General features: G+C 39.0%; 1 protein-coding gene across 2 annotated transcripts in view; it reads right to left on the reverse strand.

Moving 5' to 3' along the window:
• The window catches only part of LOC134212854 (inactive hydroxysteroid dehydrogenase-like protein 1), a 42692-nt gene extending 23638 nt beyond the window's left edge, over positions 1 to 19054 (reverse strand). For both annotated transcript variants that reach the window (XM_062691092.1, XM_062691091.1), the window contains exons 1-4: positions 18553 to 19054; positions 18165 to 18398; positions 2673 to 2893; positions 2405 to 2500 (exon numbers count right to left, since the gene is read on the reverse strand). In XM_062691092.1, the coding sequence (XP_062547076.1) occupies positions 2405 to 2500; positions 2673 to 2893; positions 18165 to 18398; positions 18553 to 18724 (723 nt within the window). In that variant the 5' untranslated portion in view covers positions 18725 to 19054. The remainder of the gene's footprint in view (positions 1 to 2404; positions 2501 to 2672; positions 2894 to 18164; positions 18399 to 18552) is intronic.
• Positions 19055 to 19464: the final 410 nt, after the last annotated feature.

Genomic DNA, 19464 nt, shown 5'->3' on the forward strand with positions numbered 1-19464 from the left:
TTTCAGATCCTTTCCGTAAACAATCGAAATCCAAAACACATCTTTAATTCAAAACCAATCCAAATCCAATTCAAATCCATTTCAATTCCAATCAAATTATTTTCAAAACCAATCCGTACCCTGTTCAATCCAAATCCATTTCAAATCCAGTCCAAATCCAATCCATATCAAATGTTATCAATTCAAATCCAATCCACGTAAAATCCAAATCTAATCCAATCCAAACTCAATTTAAGCCCAGTCCAATTCCAATCCAAATTAATTTCAAAACCAACCCGAACCCAATCTAATCTAAATTCATTTCAAATCCAGTCCAAATTCAATCCATATCAAATGCATATCCAATTCAAATCCAATCCATGTAAAATTTAAATCCTATCCAAATCCAAATCGAATCCAATCCAAGTCCATTTTAAATCACATCCAAATTGAATCCAAGTCCAATCTAAATTCAGTTCAAAACTAATCCAAATCCAATTCAAACCCATTTCAATTCAAATCCAAATTATTTTCAAAAGCAATCCGAACCCAATTGAATATAAATCCATTTCAAATCCAGTCCAAATCCAATCCATATCAAATGCATATCTACCCGGGCAGAAGCCATGAACAGGATAACCATAAACATGATATGGATTTGATTGATATAAGATAAAAGAACAGGCAATAATATCTAAAATTGGCACCTAAACATCATTTCAATATCAAGATGTGTTATGGATAAGAACAAGACAATAGCACATGATATTGGTTACTTCTTACAAATAGCATAAGTTGATCTCCTCATGATGTTTTAGTGTAAAATTTTGATATTGTCGTCTGATCTTTTATCTCTTATATCAATCATGTCCATATCTGATTTTGCTACCTTATCAAGATTTGATATTATTGAGCTATTTTCGTCTGCTCGGGAAATTCAAATCCAATCCAAATCGAATCTGAATCTAATTCAAATCCAATGCATCTTCAACCATTATTGCATTGTTATTATGCAACGTACACACCAGTCAAGCAGTTTGACGAACATTGACTCCGCCCCCAAGAAAACGCTTCGGTTGCTGCTTTGTTTGGACATGTGTGAAGTTGTTCGAACAACCATTTGACAGTTGGCGGCTCGGTTGGAAAAAATTAAAACGGTTTGATTTTGGTTTGAGTTGTCGGGGGTGGAGTCAAAGTTCGCCGAACATGTTTGAGCATTTGTAGTGAAGTTGCACAAACCCCCATATATTTTGTGATAGTTGATGCTCAAGTTGGCGCTTCGGTCGTTCGTGTGTGATATTGTTGGTCGAATAAATTGATTGTTCGTGTCGCTGTTGGTGAAACTTGATGGATGTTTTAATAAACGAGAGCTGGAGTCAATGTTGGTCAAACTGCTTGTCCGTGTGTACGTTCCATTAGTTGGCCGATAGTGCTCCGCCCATTTCATAGGCGAGTCTCGTGTTTCATTTAGTTTGTCTGTTAATCGCATTCATTTGCTATTACCATCGTTTAAAAGCTAATCCCTCATTCTTTTGTTCTATCTTTAATCGGTTGTATTATTTTGTCTCGTGATTTTAAACAATACTCTCATCCTCACGAGTCGTTTGCGAAATACAGTTATTTGAGGCTAGTAAATTAGCTACCTTCTAACCGATGCACTTGTTTGCTGCATTTGCGTTATCTTGTCACAGTGCGCTGGTGCTGGCACGCTTTCGTTCCTACACTACATGTAAGCATCCATCGGCTTTGCCGGTATGCAATTAGCATTCAATCTCCACATCAGTCCTATTGAATTGAAAGTACATTTGCACGAGCTATAGTGACCTGCTCCCAGTGAATCTCGCGTGTAGTTCACATATGACTTCCAGTGCTATTAGATTTAGCCGCGAAACTTGATCCTAGCGGCATCTTAATAGTCATCAGCACACCACTCGTAGATCACTTTGCAAAGTGCATTTAAAATTCACGATTATTACCTCTTGAGACTGGCGTTGAAAACTAGCCAACTAATTATGCGCACTTAGTCGGAATTATCTAGTACTTGACCCCTTCGACATCTCCGCTAAAACAGGTTCCCCATAGTGCGTCGCCCCTTGTTGCCCATGATATTTTGTTGGCCTTGTGCCAGACTCGGCCAGATGTCTCTAAGTCCCAACAAAAACGGTCTTTGCAGCATGTAGAATTTTGCTAGCATATACTAAATAAAGATTAGACTGACTTAAAAAAAAAAACTGAATCTTAGTTACTCACATCCAATTTAGAATCATCTTAATTTTGCTGTATCCAATTGTTGTGCTTCAAATCATAAAAATCATTTTAAAAACTATGCTAACCTCTCTTTCAGAAAATGCTCAACAAATATTTTATGATATGGTTGGTCAGTCTAATTGGTAAGGATGCGGGACGTTCAGCATTTGTTACTCACCTTGGTCGTCACAAATAGTGGACTGACTAGTTGACAAGTTATACCGAATGGCTCCAGCTCGTACTGCATCGCCAGGGTGAAGTTATGAATGTAGGCCTAAACACGTAGAAAAAACGTGACACGTTAGTATCCGAACGATCAACTCATGACTAACGTAGCATCGGAGCTGTAGGCATGGTTCACCGGTTGTTTTGCATTCAAAGCTGTTAGAATCAAATTTATGGCTTCCACTGGTTCTGGTTCTTAGACCTGTCGTTTTTGCCCATACCTTAGAAGCGGCATAGGTGGTCATGTATGGCAACGGCTGCAGTTCGCTTCCGGAGGAAATGTTCACAATCGCTCCCTGGCGGCGTTGCTTCATGCCCGGAAGCACTATCCTGGTAAGCATCGTCGCAGCAGCAATGTTGATGTTGATCACATCCCACAGTTTGTCCTCCGGAACGCGGTCCAGGTCGTCCGGGTACTCCAAATTTGTTCCAACGTTGTTCACTGCGGGTGTAGAGAGAAGAACATATCATGAAAAGGCGCAAAATTTGGAGGTCTAGTTTTGGAAAAGTGAAACCATTCATAGTCACTGAGACGGAACGGATAAGCGGCGAAACTAAGTTGGCTTTCGTCAAATCAGAGCTAAGGTTGTCTAGGTTTAACATCAGCTATTATATTATGTCATACCGTGCCCCGCCGTGCCGGCGTTTGGACTATAAAAGCTAATGCCGTTGCGATACGGCGGGCACTATAGCGAGTTGAGAGTTGATTTTTTATGTTTGGGCTTCTTTTGCGTCACTTGACTAGGAGTGCTGCAGCCAGCATCCATGGACGGATTGGTAGTTCTTTGATGAAACATTAGGCAACATAGTGGAAGCAACTAATTAAATTTTAGATGGTCTTATAATGCTTCGAAATGGTTGACCTTCTCTGTTGACTATGTTAGTCAACAAATAAATAACTAACCAACGGCAATTCGATGTGGTCTTTTCAAGTTGCAAGGTGATCCAGGGGAAGCAATCTCACGAAAATGAGATATTTAACTATTTCTGTTGTTACGAGATTTAGTCTCGATGTAATCTGTAAAGAAAAATATTGAAAAATATTCTATTTCTCCCTTTTCAGAGGCTTTTCGTTTTAAATTCTAGTGTTTTATTTATCATTTCCAATGCCATTAACGGAAAGTTTTTCTATCCCGAACAGGAGAGCAGGAGAGCAGAATAACATAATATTACGAAGACTACCGTCGTTCGGGGTGACATTGGGCCTAGGGGCCTGAGGATTCGTCCGATGATGGACGATAAAATCCTTTGCTGTTTAGGCGCGGAAGCCTGACGGCTTCGCGGGCCGAGCCGTGTGCTGAACGGTATCTACCACAAAAGGTAGAGGAAGAGACAAAAGAGGTCCTAAAGGACCGATTGGTATTAAAACCGGGTTTCCCAGTGCACAGCGTCGAATAACCTGAACAGGTTTCCCCAATTATAAAATCTAGCTCCTGCTAGGAAAGGGAATGGGGGGGGTGGAGGGGTTTCTCACACACTGTTTCAACTGCACTTTTTAAAAAAACACTTCTTCAGCACACGGACGCCTGATATTAAAGAGGCCGAATTTGGGCTCTTTTAAAAGAAATTCCATCCATATTTCCCGGCTATTTTGTGACAGTCATTTTATCCAACATGGCATTTATCCAAGCTTGATGCCATGTTGGATATTTTATAGCTCTCTCATATAATTACAGCGGTACCAAACCCTAACGTTTCTGTGGTAGCTCTGCTGGTATTACACGAGAAACGTGAAGGCTCCGACAAAACAACATAATTAAAAAATAAAAATCTACAATTTGTAACCAAACGGTTACAGGGGGTAAGATTGGGCCAAAAACGAAAAATGTTTCAACTCCTATAGGAGCAATGCACGCTGAAAAGGGGTGAGATTGGGCCAAGCCTTAGGTTGATTTGCCATAAGGTACACCGGGGCAAGTTGAAATGCGGGGTAAGTTGAAACGGAAGCTGTAATTTAGATAGGAAATGACCGAATGCTCTGATTATTTTTTTCAACAAACTACTCCCCTAAACGCACCTTCTGACTGCCATTCCCAGAAGATTGTAGCTTTCGTAACCAATTCCTGACATTGTTTATTTTTCACCCTTTGCAAAATCCAAACCAACTAGGGGAACTGCTCCTTGAATTCATACCAAGTACCCAAATCAATACCATTCGAAAACAAAGAATTGGAGCACTTATTGTTTTATTTCTCATTTTTGTGATTTTTTTCAGCAGTAAGCACGCCGGAAAACAACAAAACACGACACAAATTGAGCCTAAATTGCCTGTTTTGCGAATGTGATTGATATAGGAGCATGTTATTAATAATGGAACAGATACCCTATTTGACGTGCCAATGAAACAGGTCTCAAAACGATGTTTGGAATAGTTTTTTCATCAAATTTTCACGGTAGGTAATCATTAAATGTTGAATAAGCATAATGATTATAAAAAATCGATGAAAGACCCGTTTTAATTTTTGTAGTTTGGTTGTTTAATATTGCTCCGCATGTTCAACTCATCAGGGCAAATAGAAATGCGTGGTGCGGGGCAAGTTGAAACAACGATTCAGAACGTCACCCTTGCAATTAAAAGTAATTTTTTTCCAGAATTCAACATGGTCCGTGAATACATACATTCGGAAAACATAAATTTATAACAACATGCACTACTGAACATCTTCTGAAAATAAATGTAATAAATTTCCGTCAATTCCGTCATGAATGCAACCCTCCTACAATCTCCACTAGAATGAAAAGGGGTACACCCGATTCTTTTTTTTTACACGGGTGGGTTTTAGTTGATTGCGACCTTTAGCGTTGATGAAACTATGAGTTAACTCCATGAAAAAAATCACGAAAATTGAAGAAAATTCAGGTGGTATTTAAAAAGCTGTGAAAAATCAGGTTAACCGGGAAATCAAAGAATACCAACCGTGTAAAAAATATTGGGTGTAATGTTTAAGCTGCGGTTTTGAGATTCTTAATCTACTGAGCACTGACTCTCAGAAAAATAAAACATAGAGTATGTAAACATTTCCTTAACTCCACCTTTAACTTCCCCAGCTGCCTATTTCTCCAATCGAAGAGTTTTTGAGAGATTTGCTGGCTGGTTGAATAATGTGCATTTATGAAGAAGCCACAATCGAATTAATCAACTGCGCAATATACAAGTGAACCAAATAATGAACCATCCTGAATAGTAATCCGAGTGGTCACCAGTAGGAGGAAATCAATTTGATAAATTTTCAGCGTAATGCGTACTTCAGAATGTGACTTTGTTGTACACTGCCCTTATTCGCATAAGAATCCCATCTCATTTTCTCCGACTTGAGTAATTTGCCGTTAAATTTTTCAAACTTGTTTTACATGGAGATACACAATAAAAAAATAATAAATTAAAAAAAAAATGCTATCTTTCCAAAAATTTGGAAAATAGGCTTTATCTGTATATATTGCTGTGGGACAATTGAATGGACCATACATAAGTTTATTTTTTTGTGTAAAAGAGTATCAAAATCTGGAATGTTTAACCTGATTTTAACCGGAACCTCGACGAACAATTGGTCTTTCCATCTCTGAAGAAAACCATTCATATCAAAACAGTCTGATGTTGAAGAAAGGATGTTGCACATTGAGGACAGCCGAATTGAAATTTGGTAAGACAATTCCATTGCAAATTATCATAATTTACATTAAAACTATATATACTAAGTATATATAAAATATCCATCAGGGCACCCGATTGAAGCGATTTGGATAGGAAGAGTGGAACTGACAACTTCCTATTGTTAACATTTCGCAGATACAACTAGGGACGTTCCGATACTTCAAAATATCGATATCACCGATATATTGGAATGAAAATATCGATATATCGGAAAATCATATGATATTTCAAAAATGAAAATATTTAAAATATATTTGTTGTTGTTATTCAATTACTATCGTATTACCTCTTTACAATTATTATTAGAAATGATTTGTTTTCTATTACTTAACCCAATCTGCTTCTAGAGTGTGTTAGTCTAACAATCATCGGCGGCGGCATTGGTCGTAGTTTTAGCCGGTAGCGGCGGCGTTTTCGGCATGATACTGACCTAACTATTTTCCGTTCGCTCGAAAAAAAAATCGACTAAAGTTTCGAGAAATTTGCTGAAATTCCACTGCAATTTTTTTGTATTGCTCCTCGGGCTATTCTACAGAAAATTCTCTCTTCTGAATTTCCACTAATGTTTTTTTAATCTATTGAAATATTCTCAACTATTGAAGTTCCATCAGAAAACCCGTAATTTTGTTTAAAGGAACTTCTTCAACGGGCAGGGTTTGCAGAAATCGCTTTCAATAGATAACGAACAACAATAAAAGAAAGGCAGAAATTGTTCCGAATCATAACAAGCCATGAAAACAAATTTACATCTTTCGTAATCATTTTTCAGGCTCTCATAAATGTGGAAAATTTCTCCGCAGTACAAATAGCAGGACCAGCGACATGACAGATGTTGCACATTGCGCCGTCAATTCAAAGTGTCTAGTTTCCAAAGCTATTTGTGATGGCAGCGCACACCTTACATTATCCGTGCTACCGAGAAAAATCCTCTGAACCATTAAATTTCCTTTCACAAAATACAATGCAATTGTTATTTACTTTGTACTGATTCAATATATCGATATCGAAAGCAAAAATATCGATATGACCGATATATCGAAACAAAAATATCGATATTCCGATATATCGTAAGTATCGGAACGTCCCTAGATACAACAAGCCAACTATTTTATCAGTTTTTCTTAAACAGGAGACAATCTTAAGCTAATTTCTGAAAGAAAATCAAAATTGTCAAAAACTTACATGGGACTCTTATGTGAATCCTGGCAGTATTATAGTATTTAAGCACCTTTACAACCTCGTGCTTCTTGAGTCTCACTGAGTACACAGGCCTGGTTGCGTTGAATGTCATTCAAAATAGTGACTTAGTGACCAACGATGACTAAAAAAGTGACCAAATAGTGACTTTTAGTTTCAGGAAAAGTAACCAAATAGTGACTTTTGTATAAAGTTTATAACTAGATAGTGAGCAACAAGTTGCATTAGCATTGTTACGGTGTAATTCGTAGACTAAAAACTATGTATCGATACTCATATTTATCCTTAATCCATATCTAGAATGCTATCAGAAATCAAGAAAAGACAATTTAAAAAAAAAAGCATGTCGTTGGATATTGGAGAAGGTATTCATTGGTTAAGCCAGAAGCTTGTAGTTTGACCATGATAAATCATATTTAGTCACACCGCAAAAAAAGTATATATCAGCCGTCACGGTCACAAGTAGTGAGTTACAAGTTTATAATTTCAGCAATGATTTTGAAGCAATTACAGCATTGTGATAATAATTAGGTAGGTCGGCCAATCCTTTCGATTGTTTTTTATGGTGCTTGTATGAACCTCGTGTGAAAAGTAACTCGGTCTCTGTAAGAATTCTTAATGGGAAGTTAATTTAATGCAACTTCAACTGCTTGAAACTCACAAAGTTGCGGATAGTTGCAGTTGAAATGCACATGATTTCATAGGTACACCGAAAACAACGATTCTGTTTTTATGGACCTTGTTATTTGAGGGAAATTTCTGATTGGCTTATGCCTAACCATTCATATAAATTTTCAAGCATTTAGTGACACATGTGACTGTTCTCTATGCTTCCAAAATACGTTACAGAGACTATATATAAATACTTTTATGTGCAGTATATGCTAGAATGCGAATTTTCAAAATTTAATTTTTGTCTATGAGTCAACGCACTGTGCGACCTCTTGTGCTTGGTCCGCAACTCGATTTTACAAAACCTGTTTTTTACTTGCCATGTAACCTTTTCCAAAGTTTTCAAACTTATTTTCAAAAATTGAATGAACTTTTAATTTGAAAATAAATAGATATGTATTTAAAAGTAAATCTCCTCATGCAATATAATGATTTTGATTATATAAAAAACGTTCGATTTAAATCTAAATGAACGGAACGGAACGTTCACGAATCATATGAAGTAGATAGACTCAATATTGCTCCACTGTAATCCACACCAGAATCCAACTGCTCGAAACAACGAAGCGCGCAAAGATCCGAACACGATGATCGTTTGATGGGGTGGACGAACCGAACGGACGACTCAAGCCGACCAGCGCCCACTGAGCTATAAAAGCCCCATCCCAAGGGAGGAAAGGGCTCTTGATCCTGGGATAGCGTGAAGAATAGTTCGACCAAGTTAATTTTGCAAGCTCTAAAGTGCTAATAGTTAAAGAGCTTGGCTCGCACATTATCGCGTTTTTGAGAAGTGGAGCTAAACGTTAAGGAGCAACGGCTAGCTCAGCTCAAGTGTACGCTTAAGTATCGCGTGTGATTAGTGAATCAATCCACGAACAAAAGTAAATACCGTGGTGATATAATCACATCGGTAAGTGGCACCACCCACGTGGTGCAACGCCTCCCAGAAGGTCGAACGGGACTGTACGTCACCAAACAGTTTCCCAAGTCCGTGTCAGCATAATTTCTCACGCTGAAGCCCGTCGGTAGTTGAAACCGACATCGCAAAGCTGGTTCCTGAGTTCGGTCAATCTAGATCCCATCCCTTCCGGCAGAACGCGCCGGTACTCCGGCCCCCACAACGTCGCCTGCCCATCGCAACAGTGAGTTTGTAGAGCAGTGCAGTGTACTCTTCCCAAAATTAGTCCTTTTTATAAATGCGCTTGATAAAACCCCTAGTAACAAATTACCTTGTGTCGCGAACATTATTTGCATGCATCAAACGTTTGATTTTCAGGTTTAGAACAAATCAAAAGAAGAGGTAGGTCTTCCTTAGAGCGGTATTGTGCCGGCCCTAAGATCCCCAAGAGGTGAGCTGGCTCGGGACGTACGGACGTCCATGCCACAGACGCATGGGCGTCGTTGGTAGTAACAGCCATTGACAACCATCATAAACAATTTTAAAGTACTTTAAGTCATATTATCGCTCATTATTTTCCCTGACATAGAGAACCCTCACTCGACATCATCATTGTCATGTGATGCACCTAAAACTGTGTTCACTACCTTAGTTACAGGAATAAATTTATTTTTATCTGAAGCAGTTTTTTAATAAAAAAAACTAGATTCTACCCTACTCAATTCTGTACTCTGTACTCTAGGTCTGAAATTCGTATTTTAACAAATTCCATTCGTGAAGAGCAAGACCATAGTTGACCTGAATCGAAAGTAACCTGGCGATTCTCACAATACACGGAAATCATTATAAACAAAGCCTTCGCTGATTTTCATACAAAATGGTCACGTTTGAGGATCAAAGTCTTAATTTCTAGCGATTCAATTGAGGACATTTTTGGCTTCCCTGCCTAAAATAACCAAAATTTTTAATTATTGACTATTTTATGTATGCATGTCTATTAAAAAGGCACGTATTTAATTAAAGTATAAAGTATTTAGTTGTAAAATATAGTTGGAAATCATTATAAAGCCACTCCACTTGTATGGAGTTTCATATAGAAGAGCTGGCTTAATAATTATTCCCAAATAAAACGTGCCTAACATGCATTCAAAAAACAATTATAATTTGGGATGCCAAAAATGTCCTCAATCTGATCGCTAGAGTTCGAGATAGTTATCCTCAAACATGACCATTTTGTATAAAAATCAGCGAATGCTTTATAATTATTCCCTAGGATGTACACTTAGCGCTTTTAGCATAATACTTCAAATGTATACCACAGACAAACAGACATAACACTCGTCAAATTCCCATCGTTCACTGATTTACTGGTCGATTCAAATAATCATTAGTTGGCCAATTGATCACTCGTGGCGCGCGCATCAGATTTGCTCGAGTTTGACGTTTGCTCACCACCGCCATCTGGTTCGTGATTTGCCCAACTAACATAAATCAACAGATGTCGTTAGTGTTTGAATGACGATAAATTTGATGAGTGAATGTTCAATGTGTTATGTCTGTTTGTCTGTGTGTATACATTGCTACCAGATTTACATTTGATTTAATTGATAATAATAGTACGTACAAATGATTTTTATTTTGATCTTTTTCCAATAGGCGGTGCAAAAATAGTGACTTTAGTGACCATTTTCTGAAAAATAGTGACTTTAGTGACTTTCGGATGCAAATAGTGACTTTTTAGTGACTAGCCTCAAAATAGTGACCAAGTCACTAAAAAGTGACTTGCTACCAGGCCTGAGTACATACATTTGGATATTTGTGAGGCAAAATTAGCAAAAATTTTCAGTGCAAAACGTTAATAAACAAGCATAAATTCCATTCAAAAATCCAAGATGGCTGAGTTAGGGTTATTGACAAGTCAGAAACCCCCCCCCCCAACAAGGGCCTCATACGCCTGCCACTGGCGAACAAAGTTCGTGTACTCTACATCGAAGCTTAGAACCGGTGTTAGGGCGCAATCCTTAATGCGTGCATATTTATATTCGGTTAGTTACTGCAAATAAATTATTTTTCGAGTCGCCATAATCAAACAGGTATCTCAATCATACCACATCGTTACATTGCTGCATGATTGAGTGGTTGGGTTTGATAAAATATCGAAAACAAAAGTGCGCATAAAAATTGCGCCATAACAAAAAAGTGGTAAAGAATTAACACTGTTGTTTACATTTTAGAACCAAATCCAGATGTCGCACATGTTGGGGTAGGGGTTCAGTGCTCCGCCTTCTCCCCCTGCCCCCCAATAAATGCATCCTGGTAGGGTCGTTGACTAACGTCTCCCACGACAATCCGTTTATTTGTCAATAGTAATTCCTTACTAATTCGGCACGACGCTGCGATTCGAAGCGTTGTCGAAAATAGAAACCCGGATAACCTCTAGTTTCGTTCTGGGGTTCACATTTCTTGTCATTTCTTGTTATTTATTAAAATTTTACGCATGCGCTCCCCCAAACCTAAGCGATTTCATCGCCGCGACGGCGACAACTAGTCGCCGCGATTCTATCGTTGGGTCGCTGAAGGCAATACTCTATTAACGCTTCCATTCCAACGGCGACAGAATCGCAATCGCCAAGCGATAGAATCGCGTCGCGACTGTCGTGTCGCGTGTGTTTGGGGGAACCTTTATAAAAATGACAGTTGTGCGTTGCTTCCGTATCGAGTAGTGTGCCCTTGAAAACGCGAATATGTACCGCCAACGGGGGTGTCATTGGACCAAAATGTGGTATGCTCCAAGTAAATGTTACAAAGCTCTAGTAGTTAACATTGGAATCAAGTTTTAATTAGTTTGGTACAAGCTTGAATATTAAATTTACCGCTGTGTGGGGAAAAAATAATGAATTATGGAAATTCTTCAAAGTTATATGTTTTTCAAAATTGGCCCATTCTCACCCCGCACAGGGGGTGACATTGGGCCAAATTAAATAGTTCCGCGGTGACGATGGAACTATTCAATCGTTCATTCAAAATAATTGCCTACATTACGGCTTTTGCCAACTATGTATGGTAAATCAACTTTTGTTATGTGATTTCCTAGACGTGAATTTTAATATAATTTCGAACCGTTTGAAGTTTTCATCAAAATTCGTAACAGTTTCTGAGATATTAAGAGTTGAAACATTTTTCTTTTTTGGTCCAATCTTACCCCCTAGGCCCAATGTTACCCCGAACGACGGTATTTTCAAATTTGGATTCTGTGAGGAGGGCCCGTAACCCGTATCGGCCTGTGCGAAGAAAAAAAAAAACAAATTGCTACCATTTCGTCATTTTTCGTCGTATTGGCTTGGTTTAATCATTGTTCTGCTCGTAGACGGATCCCAGAATTCAGTATATATGGTGATGTGATGCAGTAAATTTGACCACAACCTCATTTTTTGGCGATATAAGTCCTCCTTAGCCGTGCGGTAAAACGCGCGGCTACAAAGCAAGACCATGCTGAGGATGGCTGGGTTCGATTCCCGATGCCGGTCTAGGAAATTTCGGCCAGACCGCCGCCAGACATTCTAAATACTCACGTTCCTCTAATGTGGACGTGTACTATACACATGTGGAAGTATTGGCTTGAGAAATGGATTGCGAGTGATTTGACTATGCGTCCAATTTGGGAATCTCGAGCTCGTTCAGTAGCCGCTAGGTTGCGAAGGTCGACGTAGGTCCTTCGTAGCTTAGTTGGTTAAAGTACCAGTCTAGCGTACTGTAGGGCAATGGGTTCGAGTCCCATCGAAGGGAAAGTGGTTACCTCCAATACATTTTCCAAATCAATATCTTCCACATAACGTACATATTCACATATGAGTTTTCATAACATTGTAAATTAACGTCCAAGTTGGGTGGTTTAATCCCCGGAAATAGGCAATTAACTTTGATTGAACTGAATTTCGGATTGGAAATTTTCTCGACTTCCCTTGGCATAAAAATATCATCGTGTTAGCCTCATGACATACGAATGCAAAAATGTTTTAAGCAGACCCCACACGATAGAGAAAGTTTGACAAACTCTTGATTATTGAAGAAAAAGTTATCTGTATATAAAAAAAAGATATTTTAGTTACTAGATAAAGAGCTGTCAAGAACATCTTTTGCTGGCGAGGATAGGGGAGCTAAATGTCAAAGAAGGAAAATCCATACGATTTGACAACTTGGTACCCAACATGTTCCGGACAGCAGAACAAAGGGAACCGAAGCGACAATCTTTATCTAGTAACTAAAATATCTTTTATAAAAAACAATGCTTTTTCGTATAAAAGTGCACATTTATAGGACCCCCTCCCTCTTCAAGAGTTACGTAATCTTTAAACGTTCCCTAATATATGTTCATTAAACATCAATTAAATGGTACATATTAACCTTTATTTGTGTTAATATATACTTAAAGCACATGATTGGATAAATGCGTATTCTTACTCCACCCGATGCACACTCTTACCCCACCGGTGTGATAAGAGTGCGTTTTTCACTTGTCTTACAATAAGGGTTCTACTAAAACGAATCTCAATAATTTTTATATTTTTTCCACTGGGTAACATATTGGAAGAGTACAGGTTAGACAAAAAGGTTGAGATAGGTAAAATTATGTCAAAATTCAAATCAACATAACTTTGCGTAGAATAATCAGATTTTGATAAAACTAGGACCATCAGAAGCGGAAACTCTTCTAGTATACTGTCCAAAACCTGAGATTGGTCTTTGGCCACCGGAGATGTTCCGGCTTTTCCGAGGGTATGTTCAAAATGCATTTTTTCCACTGCTTGTCTTTTTATGTGACGTTTACTTTAATACTGTTGTATGCCTTCTCCAAAAACTAGAACTAATATGCCGACCAATGGTGGCTGTAGATCGAGAATCCATCAAAACTACGCAGAGATATGGCCATTTCCGTAAAAACGGTGACAATGATTACAGAAACATTTACAGAATGATAGAGTCCACTGCCACCCTTATAGCAGGTCCCAAGGACCTTCCAGAAGACGCCGGTTTTGGCACCATCTGGAACCATGCATATATGTATGGGTGTGAAAATTCATGTTTTCCAAAGACAATGCATATAGGATCTTTATTAAAAATACATTTTGAGGACTGTAAGACTCTCTGGTCAATTTGTAACGGGTTCCGGGTGTTCTGTAAAAGTGACATTTGTTCAGGGTGTATGGCCCATCCCGTACCGTTTTCACGAAAAAAGCCATATCTTTGCTTATACCGAACGGATTTTTGATCTGCAGCCAGCATTGATCAGCATATTAGTTCTAGTTTCTGGGGACAGCATAAAACATAATGCGAGTAAACGTCACATAAAATGACAAGCAGAAGAAAAAATGCATTTTTGGCATACCCTCGGACAACCCGGAACATCTCCGGTGGTCAAGGGCTAATCTGAAGATTTTCATGAGGACAGTATACTAGAAGAGTTTCCGCGTCCGATGGTCCCGGTTTCAACAAAATCGGACTATTCTACGCAAAGTTATACTGATTTGAACTTCGACAAAATTTTGCCTATCTTAACCTTTTTGTCTAACCCCTGTATATGAATTATCCGCATTGAATTGGTATGCAGAAACTTGTTTCTTATGGGCCACATGATCGATCGAAAACTAAGTGCGTACTCTTGCCCCACTCTACTCTAACGGTCCAGGTTTTTGCCGTACGCCAGGTATTGAAGAAATGCCAACACATCATAATATTATATTCTTCGACTTCAAAGTCGCATACAACACGATTGACACGAGTGGTACGATTTTCACTAATGCCGTTCAGCTAGGGGAAGGGGGGGCAATATGCCCTAGCTAACCATAAACTGCTTTTAAGCCTTAGCTATAACGATTTTCATGGGTGTTTCTACCTCACGCAACAGTTAAACAATATAGCTAGCTGAGGCCATATTGAAATTAGAAAAAATCTCAATCATATTGATAATATTCACATTTCAAAAAAGTGGTGATATTCTGTTGCAAAAAAATGAGGCAAAACGCCTTTTAGCTAGCAGCTCCTAGGGAACAAAGCACCACGCGTCGGCAGATCAGCATTCTGGTATGGATAGTGCGTGGAGACGCAAGTTCATTGTATATTAGTGCCGCTAGGGCGTTTTGCCTCGGCAAAATGATAGATGTTTCTTCAAAATGTGGAAATTTTCGGTTTTTCCGACCTTCCCATACACTATTTTGAAACTTTTTTCGCCTAACCTACATAATTTTAGATCTAGTTTTGTTATGGCCATCTAAATGACGGTAAATATGACGGAAACCACAAAAGGCGTTTTGCCTCGGGGGGCGTTTTGGGGCCTCTTCCCCTATTTGGTTTCTCCGACGAAATATCATATTCGGGGAAATGTAATTTTGCGGGAAGTGTCATTTTCGAGGAAATATAAATTTCATTGAAAAATCGTTATTGGTGAAATGTTATTTCCGGGAACATGTTATTGCCCAGGATTTGCTATTTTTGAGGAATTCGAGCAATTGGTTTTCGGGTAATTGTACAATCCCAAAGAACCTAGAATGAACTAAAAAATGGGGAATTTAAATTATGCCTTCTTCTTCTTCTTCTTCTTATTCTTCTTCTTCTATGGCTCTACATTCCAACTGGAAATTAGCCTGCATTTCAACTTAGTATTCTAGTAGCATTTCCTCAGTTATTAATTGAAAGCGTTTCTATGCCCGCCATTTCATGAGCATGTATCTTGTGTGGCAAGTACAATTGATACATTATGCCCAGAGTGTCGAGAATGTTTCCGACCCGAAAACATCCTAGACCAGACCGAGAATCGAATTCGCCATCTCAGGATTGGCAATCCCACGCCTTTGCTCGCAAGGCTACTGGAGACCTCTACGTACATTATGTCTAAATTATGCCACACCCTCCTTATCCCAATGACCCCTATCTATAATCGGCTGCTAAGGATTGAGAATAGGTGTCCCAATATTGGTGGAATTCGGTTAAGGGTTTAGAAGTTATACTGATTTGTTCGTTGTGTCAGTCTAATATCGTCTTCTTTAGACAGAGAATATGTGTTTCAAAATTAATGGAAATCGATCATTTGGTTTTGGAGTCCTGGAGAACAAAACTAAACAATAACCTAAACAATGGAATCGGCCCATTGAACAGCAGTTGGTACATGCATACAAACATTGAGTTTAATATAAATGCATAGATAGATTAACAAAAATAAGATCTTAGCCCTCACGAAACAAAATTCATCGACTCAAGTTTTATTTTGACTTCAAAGTTTTCCAAACTTGTAAGTCAATGGGAATAATTCACCAAACATATATTTTTACCTCCATTTTATACCACCAAATATATATTTCATATGTCTAAGAGTGAAATCAGTAGTGAATCAGTTTCATTCTAAATTTTCGACTACTATTCTAGTTTGAATCTGGAGCAAAATAGGTTTCCTTAGCAGTGTTCTATTCATGTTTTTCAAATTTTCAATCTTTATGTTGCTGCCAAAAAACGCGCCGCAATTGCAAAGTGGATTGATCCGTAGATAAAATGACGCATCCATACACCAAAACAATTGAAAAATATTTAAATCTCGTGATTCATTCGTGGTTCAAATCTGCAGAACTGATAACAGTGTAGAACAGATCTGTGGAGTATTGTGCCGTTATCGTATCGTATTATCCTCATTGCTTTGTGCTATATTGCTACAGACAGAACGCATAGTAGGTAACTCAATCTGTGCACTAGAATCGTAAACAAACCTCCGCGCGTGCTTCACACGCATTAGAATTTCAAATTTACTCCGTCTCGGTTGCTGCTATGTCACGTCGCACAGTGGTGGGGCCCCATACAAATGCCGGACCAAACCAAATATGTTGTTCGAATTTTGTACCAAAGAGTAATTTTGGAACGCTGATTTCATTTTAAACTTATTGTTATCCGACATATGTTATGCTATTCAAGGACTGCCCATGCCTTAGGATCTGCAACAGTAACAGCATCTCCATTTCTAACATTGAAAAAATCCATTTCCAGCTTTGGCGAAGCTAGGCGATATTCACCACACTAATCTCCAGATCTTTTCGAATTTTTCCCGAAAAAAGTTTAGTCAACTTTCCTTTTACCATACATATTTATTCGAGAGACGCTTTATAGCATTAACTTCAGCAAGTCATCAAAAATTAAATTAACAAGGTACAATCAACACATTTTGGAATCAGTTCATTTAATATATGCATGTGCAAAATTAAGAATACGATCTACACAAAAAACATTTTTTCATGTTTAACCCTGTTTTTAGCCACTGTGCGTCGCTACGGTTTTGGTAACAAGACATTTTACCCAAACCGCTAAGAACTAGTTCCTGTTAGGCAGCATTCCACAAGTTAAAAAAAATGAATGGAAGTGTTATACCCAGTTTTGTAAATTTTAATAAAAAAGAATGCGTTTCGGAGTGAAATTACAACCTTTTGGTACAATTTTGTTGTAAATGAGAATGCACAAATAATGGAAAATTTCCCGTTATTCATAGTTTACCACTTCTTGCAAATGACCACTGGTACTGTCTTCTCACGGTACCGAAATTCGCCTTCTCTCATACACAACATTGAGTGCAATTGAATTTAGCACTCGTTATTAGTTCTTAATGCCATCTTTCAAAGCCTATAGCAATAATTGGCAATTTAAAGCTTCCCACGGATGCTTGAAACGCCAGTAGCCATCGTAGTTGTTTTTTTTCTCTATGTCTGAGAATACACTCCAATCGCACTCAGCAAAGCACTTTCTGCTTTGCCGTTATTATTTTGCCTAAAACATAATTTCATAGCCGAAACGAATGCACTTCCCATGAGTATAAATAGCTTGTAATTACGCATAATAATTCAACAACTATTTTGCCAAAATCAAAGATGCGTATACTTACTACAATAAACTTCCGAAATTGTACATGCGAATTGGGTATCTAAACGAGTCCAGAGATGAATAATAATCGCAACATAGCTTGCCACACATTATTAATAATAGTTTTGGAAATATTTAGGGGAGGGTTGCCCAATAAATTAGGAATAGAAAACGATTTCATTTAGAAACCACAACGATATGTGACAATGAAGTTAATATTATTGCGGATTTAGCACAAGGTATGCATGGCAAAAATGCCAACTGGTTTCAACAAACGGTGTCACTTTTGAATAACCTCTGATTGAATAGGAAGAAACCGGATTCGTTAGTCACAATTCCGTAACTAATACTTCGCAATCAAAAACTCACAAGCTCCCGCATAAGATCTTATATCACACTCACCCAAAATCCCCACCGGGATTCCGTCCAGCTCTTGCCGAAGTTTGTCGTAGATCGGACGACCTTGGCTAAAGTCGGCCGCTATCCACTTTGTTTTGACCTGGTGTTTCTGCTCGATCTCGCTCGCTACGGCCATTAGCTTCTCAACTGTCCGTGAGATGAGAACGATGTTGATTCCTCGGGCAGCCAGCTGGAGAGCGTACTGCCGGCCGATTCCATCGGTGCTGCCGGTAATTACTGGCGAGCGGTATCCGAAGCATGTGTCATGCAGAGACGTAGACAACATAGAAGAAGCAACACGGAAAATCATTAATGGAAGTGTAGGGGAAATGCAGGCCAACCGTTTCGGTTGACCAAAGGACCCTTCCGTGAGTCAACCGAGCACGCTTACCGGCCCATTTCCCGAACCGTTCCACGAGCGTTTTGTTCTCTGCGGGGACAAAGTACGGCGTCAGCACAGCAATCACTATCTGCACCACAGATTTCAGATTGTCGTACAACCAACAACTCAATGCCCACAAGCCGACCAGGGCTGGAACCACAAGGGTCCAGATGGGCAGCATTTTCACGAAACACTTCTCTTCGGAAATATATGCGCTTAGAGGCACGAGGCTATGAACAGCAGCTGCCGCAATTTAACCAAGCACTTCCAATATTAAAGGTACGCCACTCAAATACCAACACTTCTAAGCGCAGTCAATGTCAGCAAGTTGCTGGCGCTGTTGCCCTCCCTCACTTGAAGCCCTCACTTCCAGAACCCCCTCGCGAAAGAACGCAAATCTAAGCACAAGAATGACGACGACGCGCACGGCACCGATCGTGCGCAGTTACCCTCGAACACGTTGCTAGCGAATTATGATGTTACTCCGGCGAGACGCGGCCAAATACTAAACTCGCACGCGGTCGCACTGCACGCTACAACTATGGAGAGCAAAGGATGTTGAATCAACATTGTTGATAAGTGGATGGCACCAGCCGGTGGCGCAGATCAGAGGCGTTCAAAGGTAACGTACAAATGTATGCGTAATCCGTTAGAGCCTTCAACTTTGGTAAAATTATTCACCGAAGCGGGACCGGTAATTGTTGACAATGATGTTTTACTACACTTTGGTGATTGAAACACCAGTTGAGATTGCAGGCTTCCATTTTTATACTATTCCATAAAATCACTACTTCATTTGATCGGGTTTCAGCGAAACCACACCAAGCGCCGCTTTGACTGACTTGTGATAGGGGGAAAGACGGTTTTGGCAGGTTTTGTTCTATTATTGTCAGGGGGGTTTTTGTCGACCAAATTTTATGA

This window comes from Armigeres subalbatus, chromosome 2 (assembly GCF_024139115.2).
Source record: "Armigeres subalbatus isolate Guangzhou_Male chromosome 2, GZ_Asu_2, whole genome shotgun sequence".
Classification (NCBI taxonomy): domain Eukaryota; kingdom Metazoa; phylum Arthropoda; class Insecta; order Diptera; family Culicidae; genus Armigeres; species Armigeres subalbatus.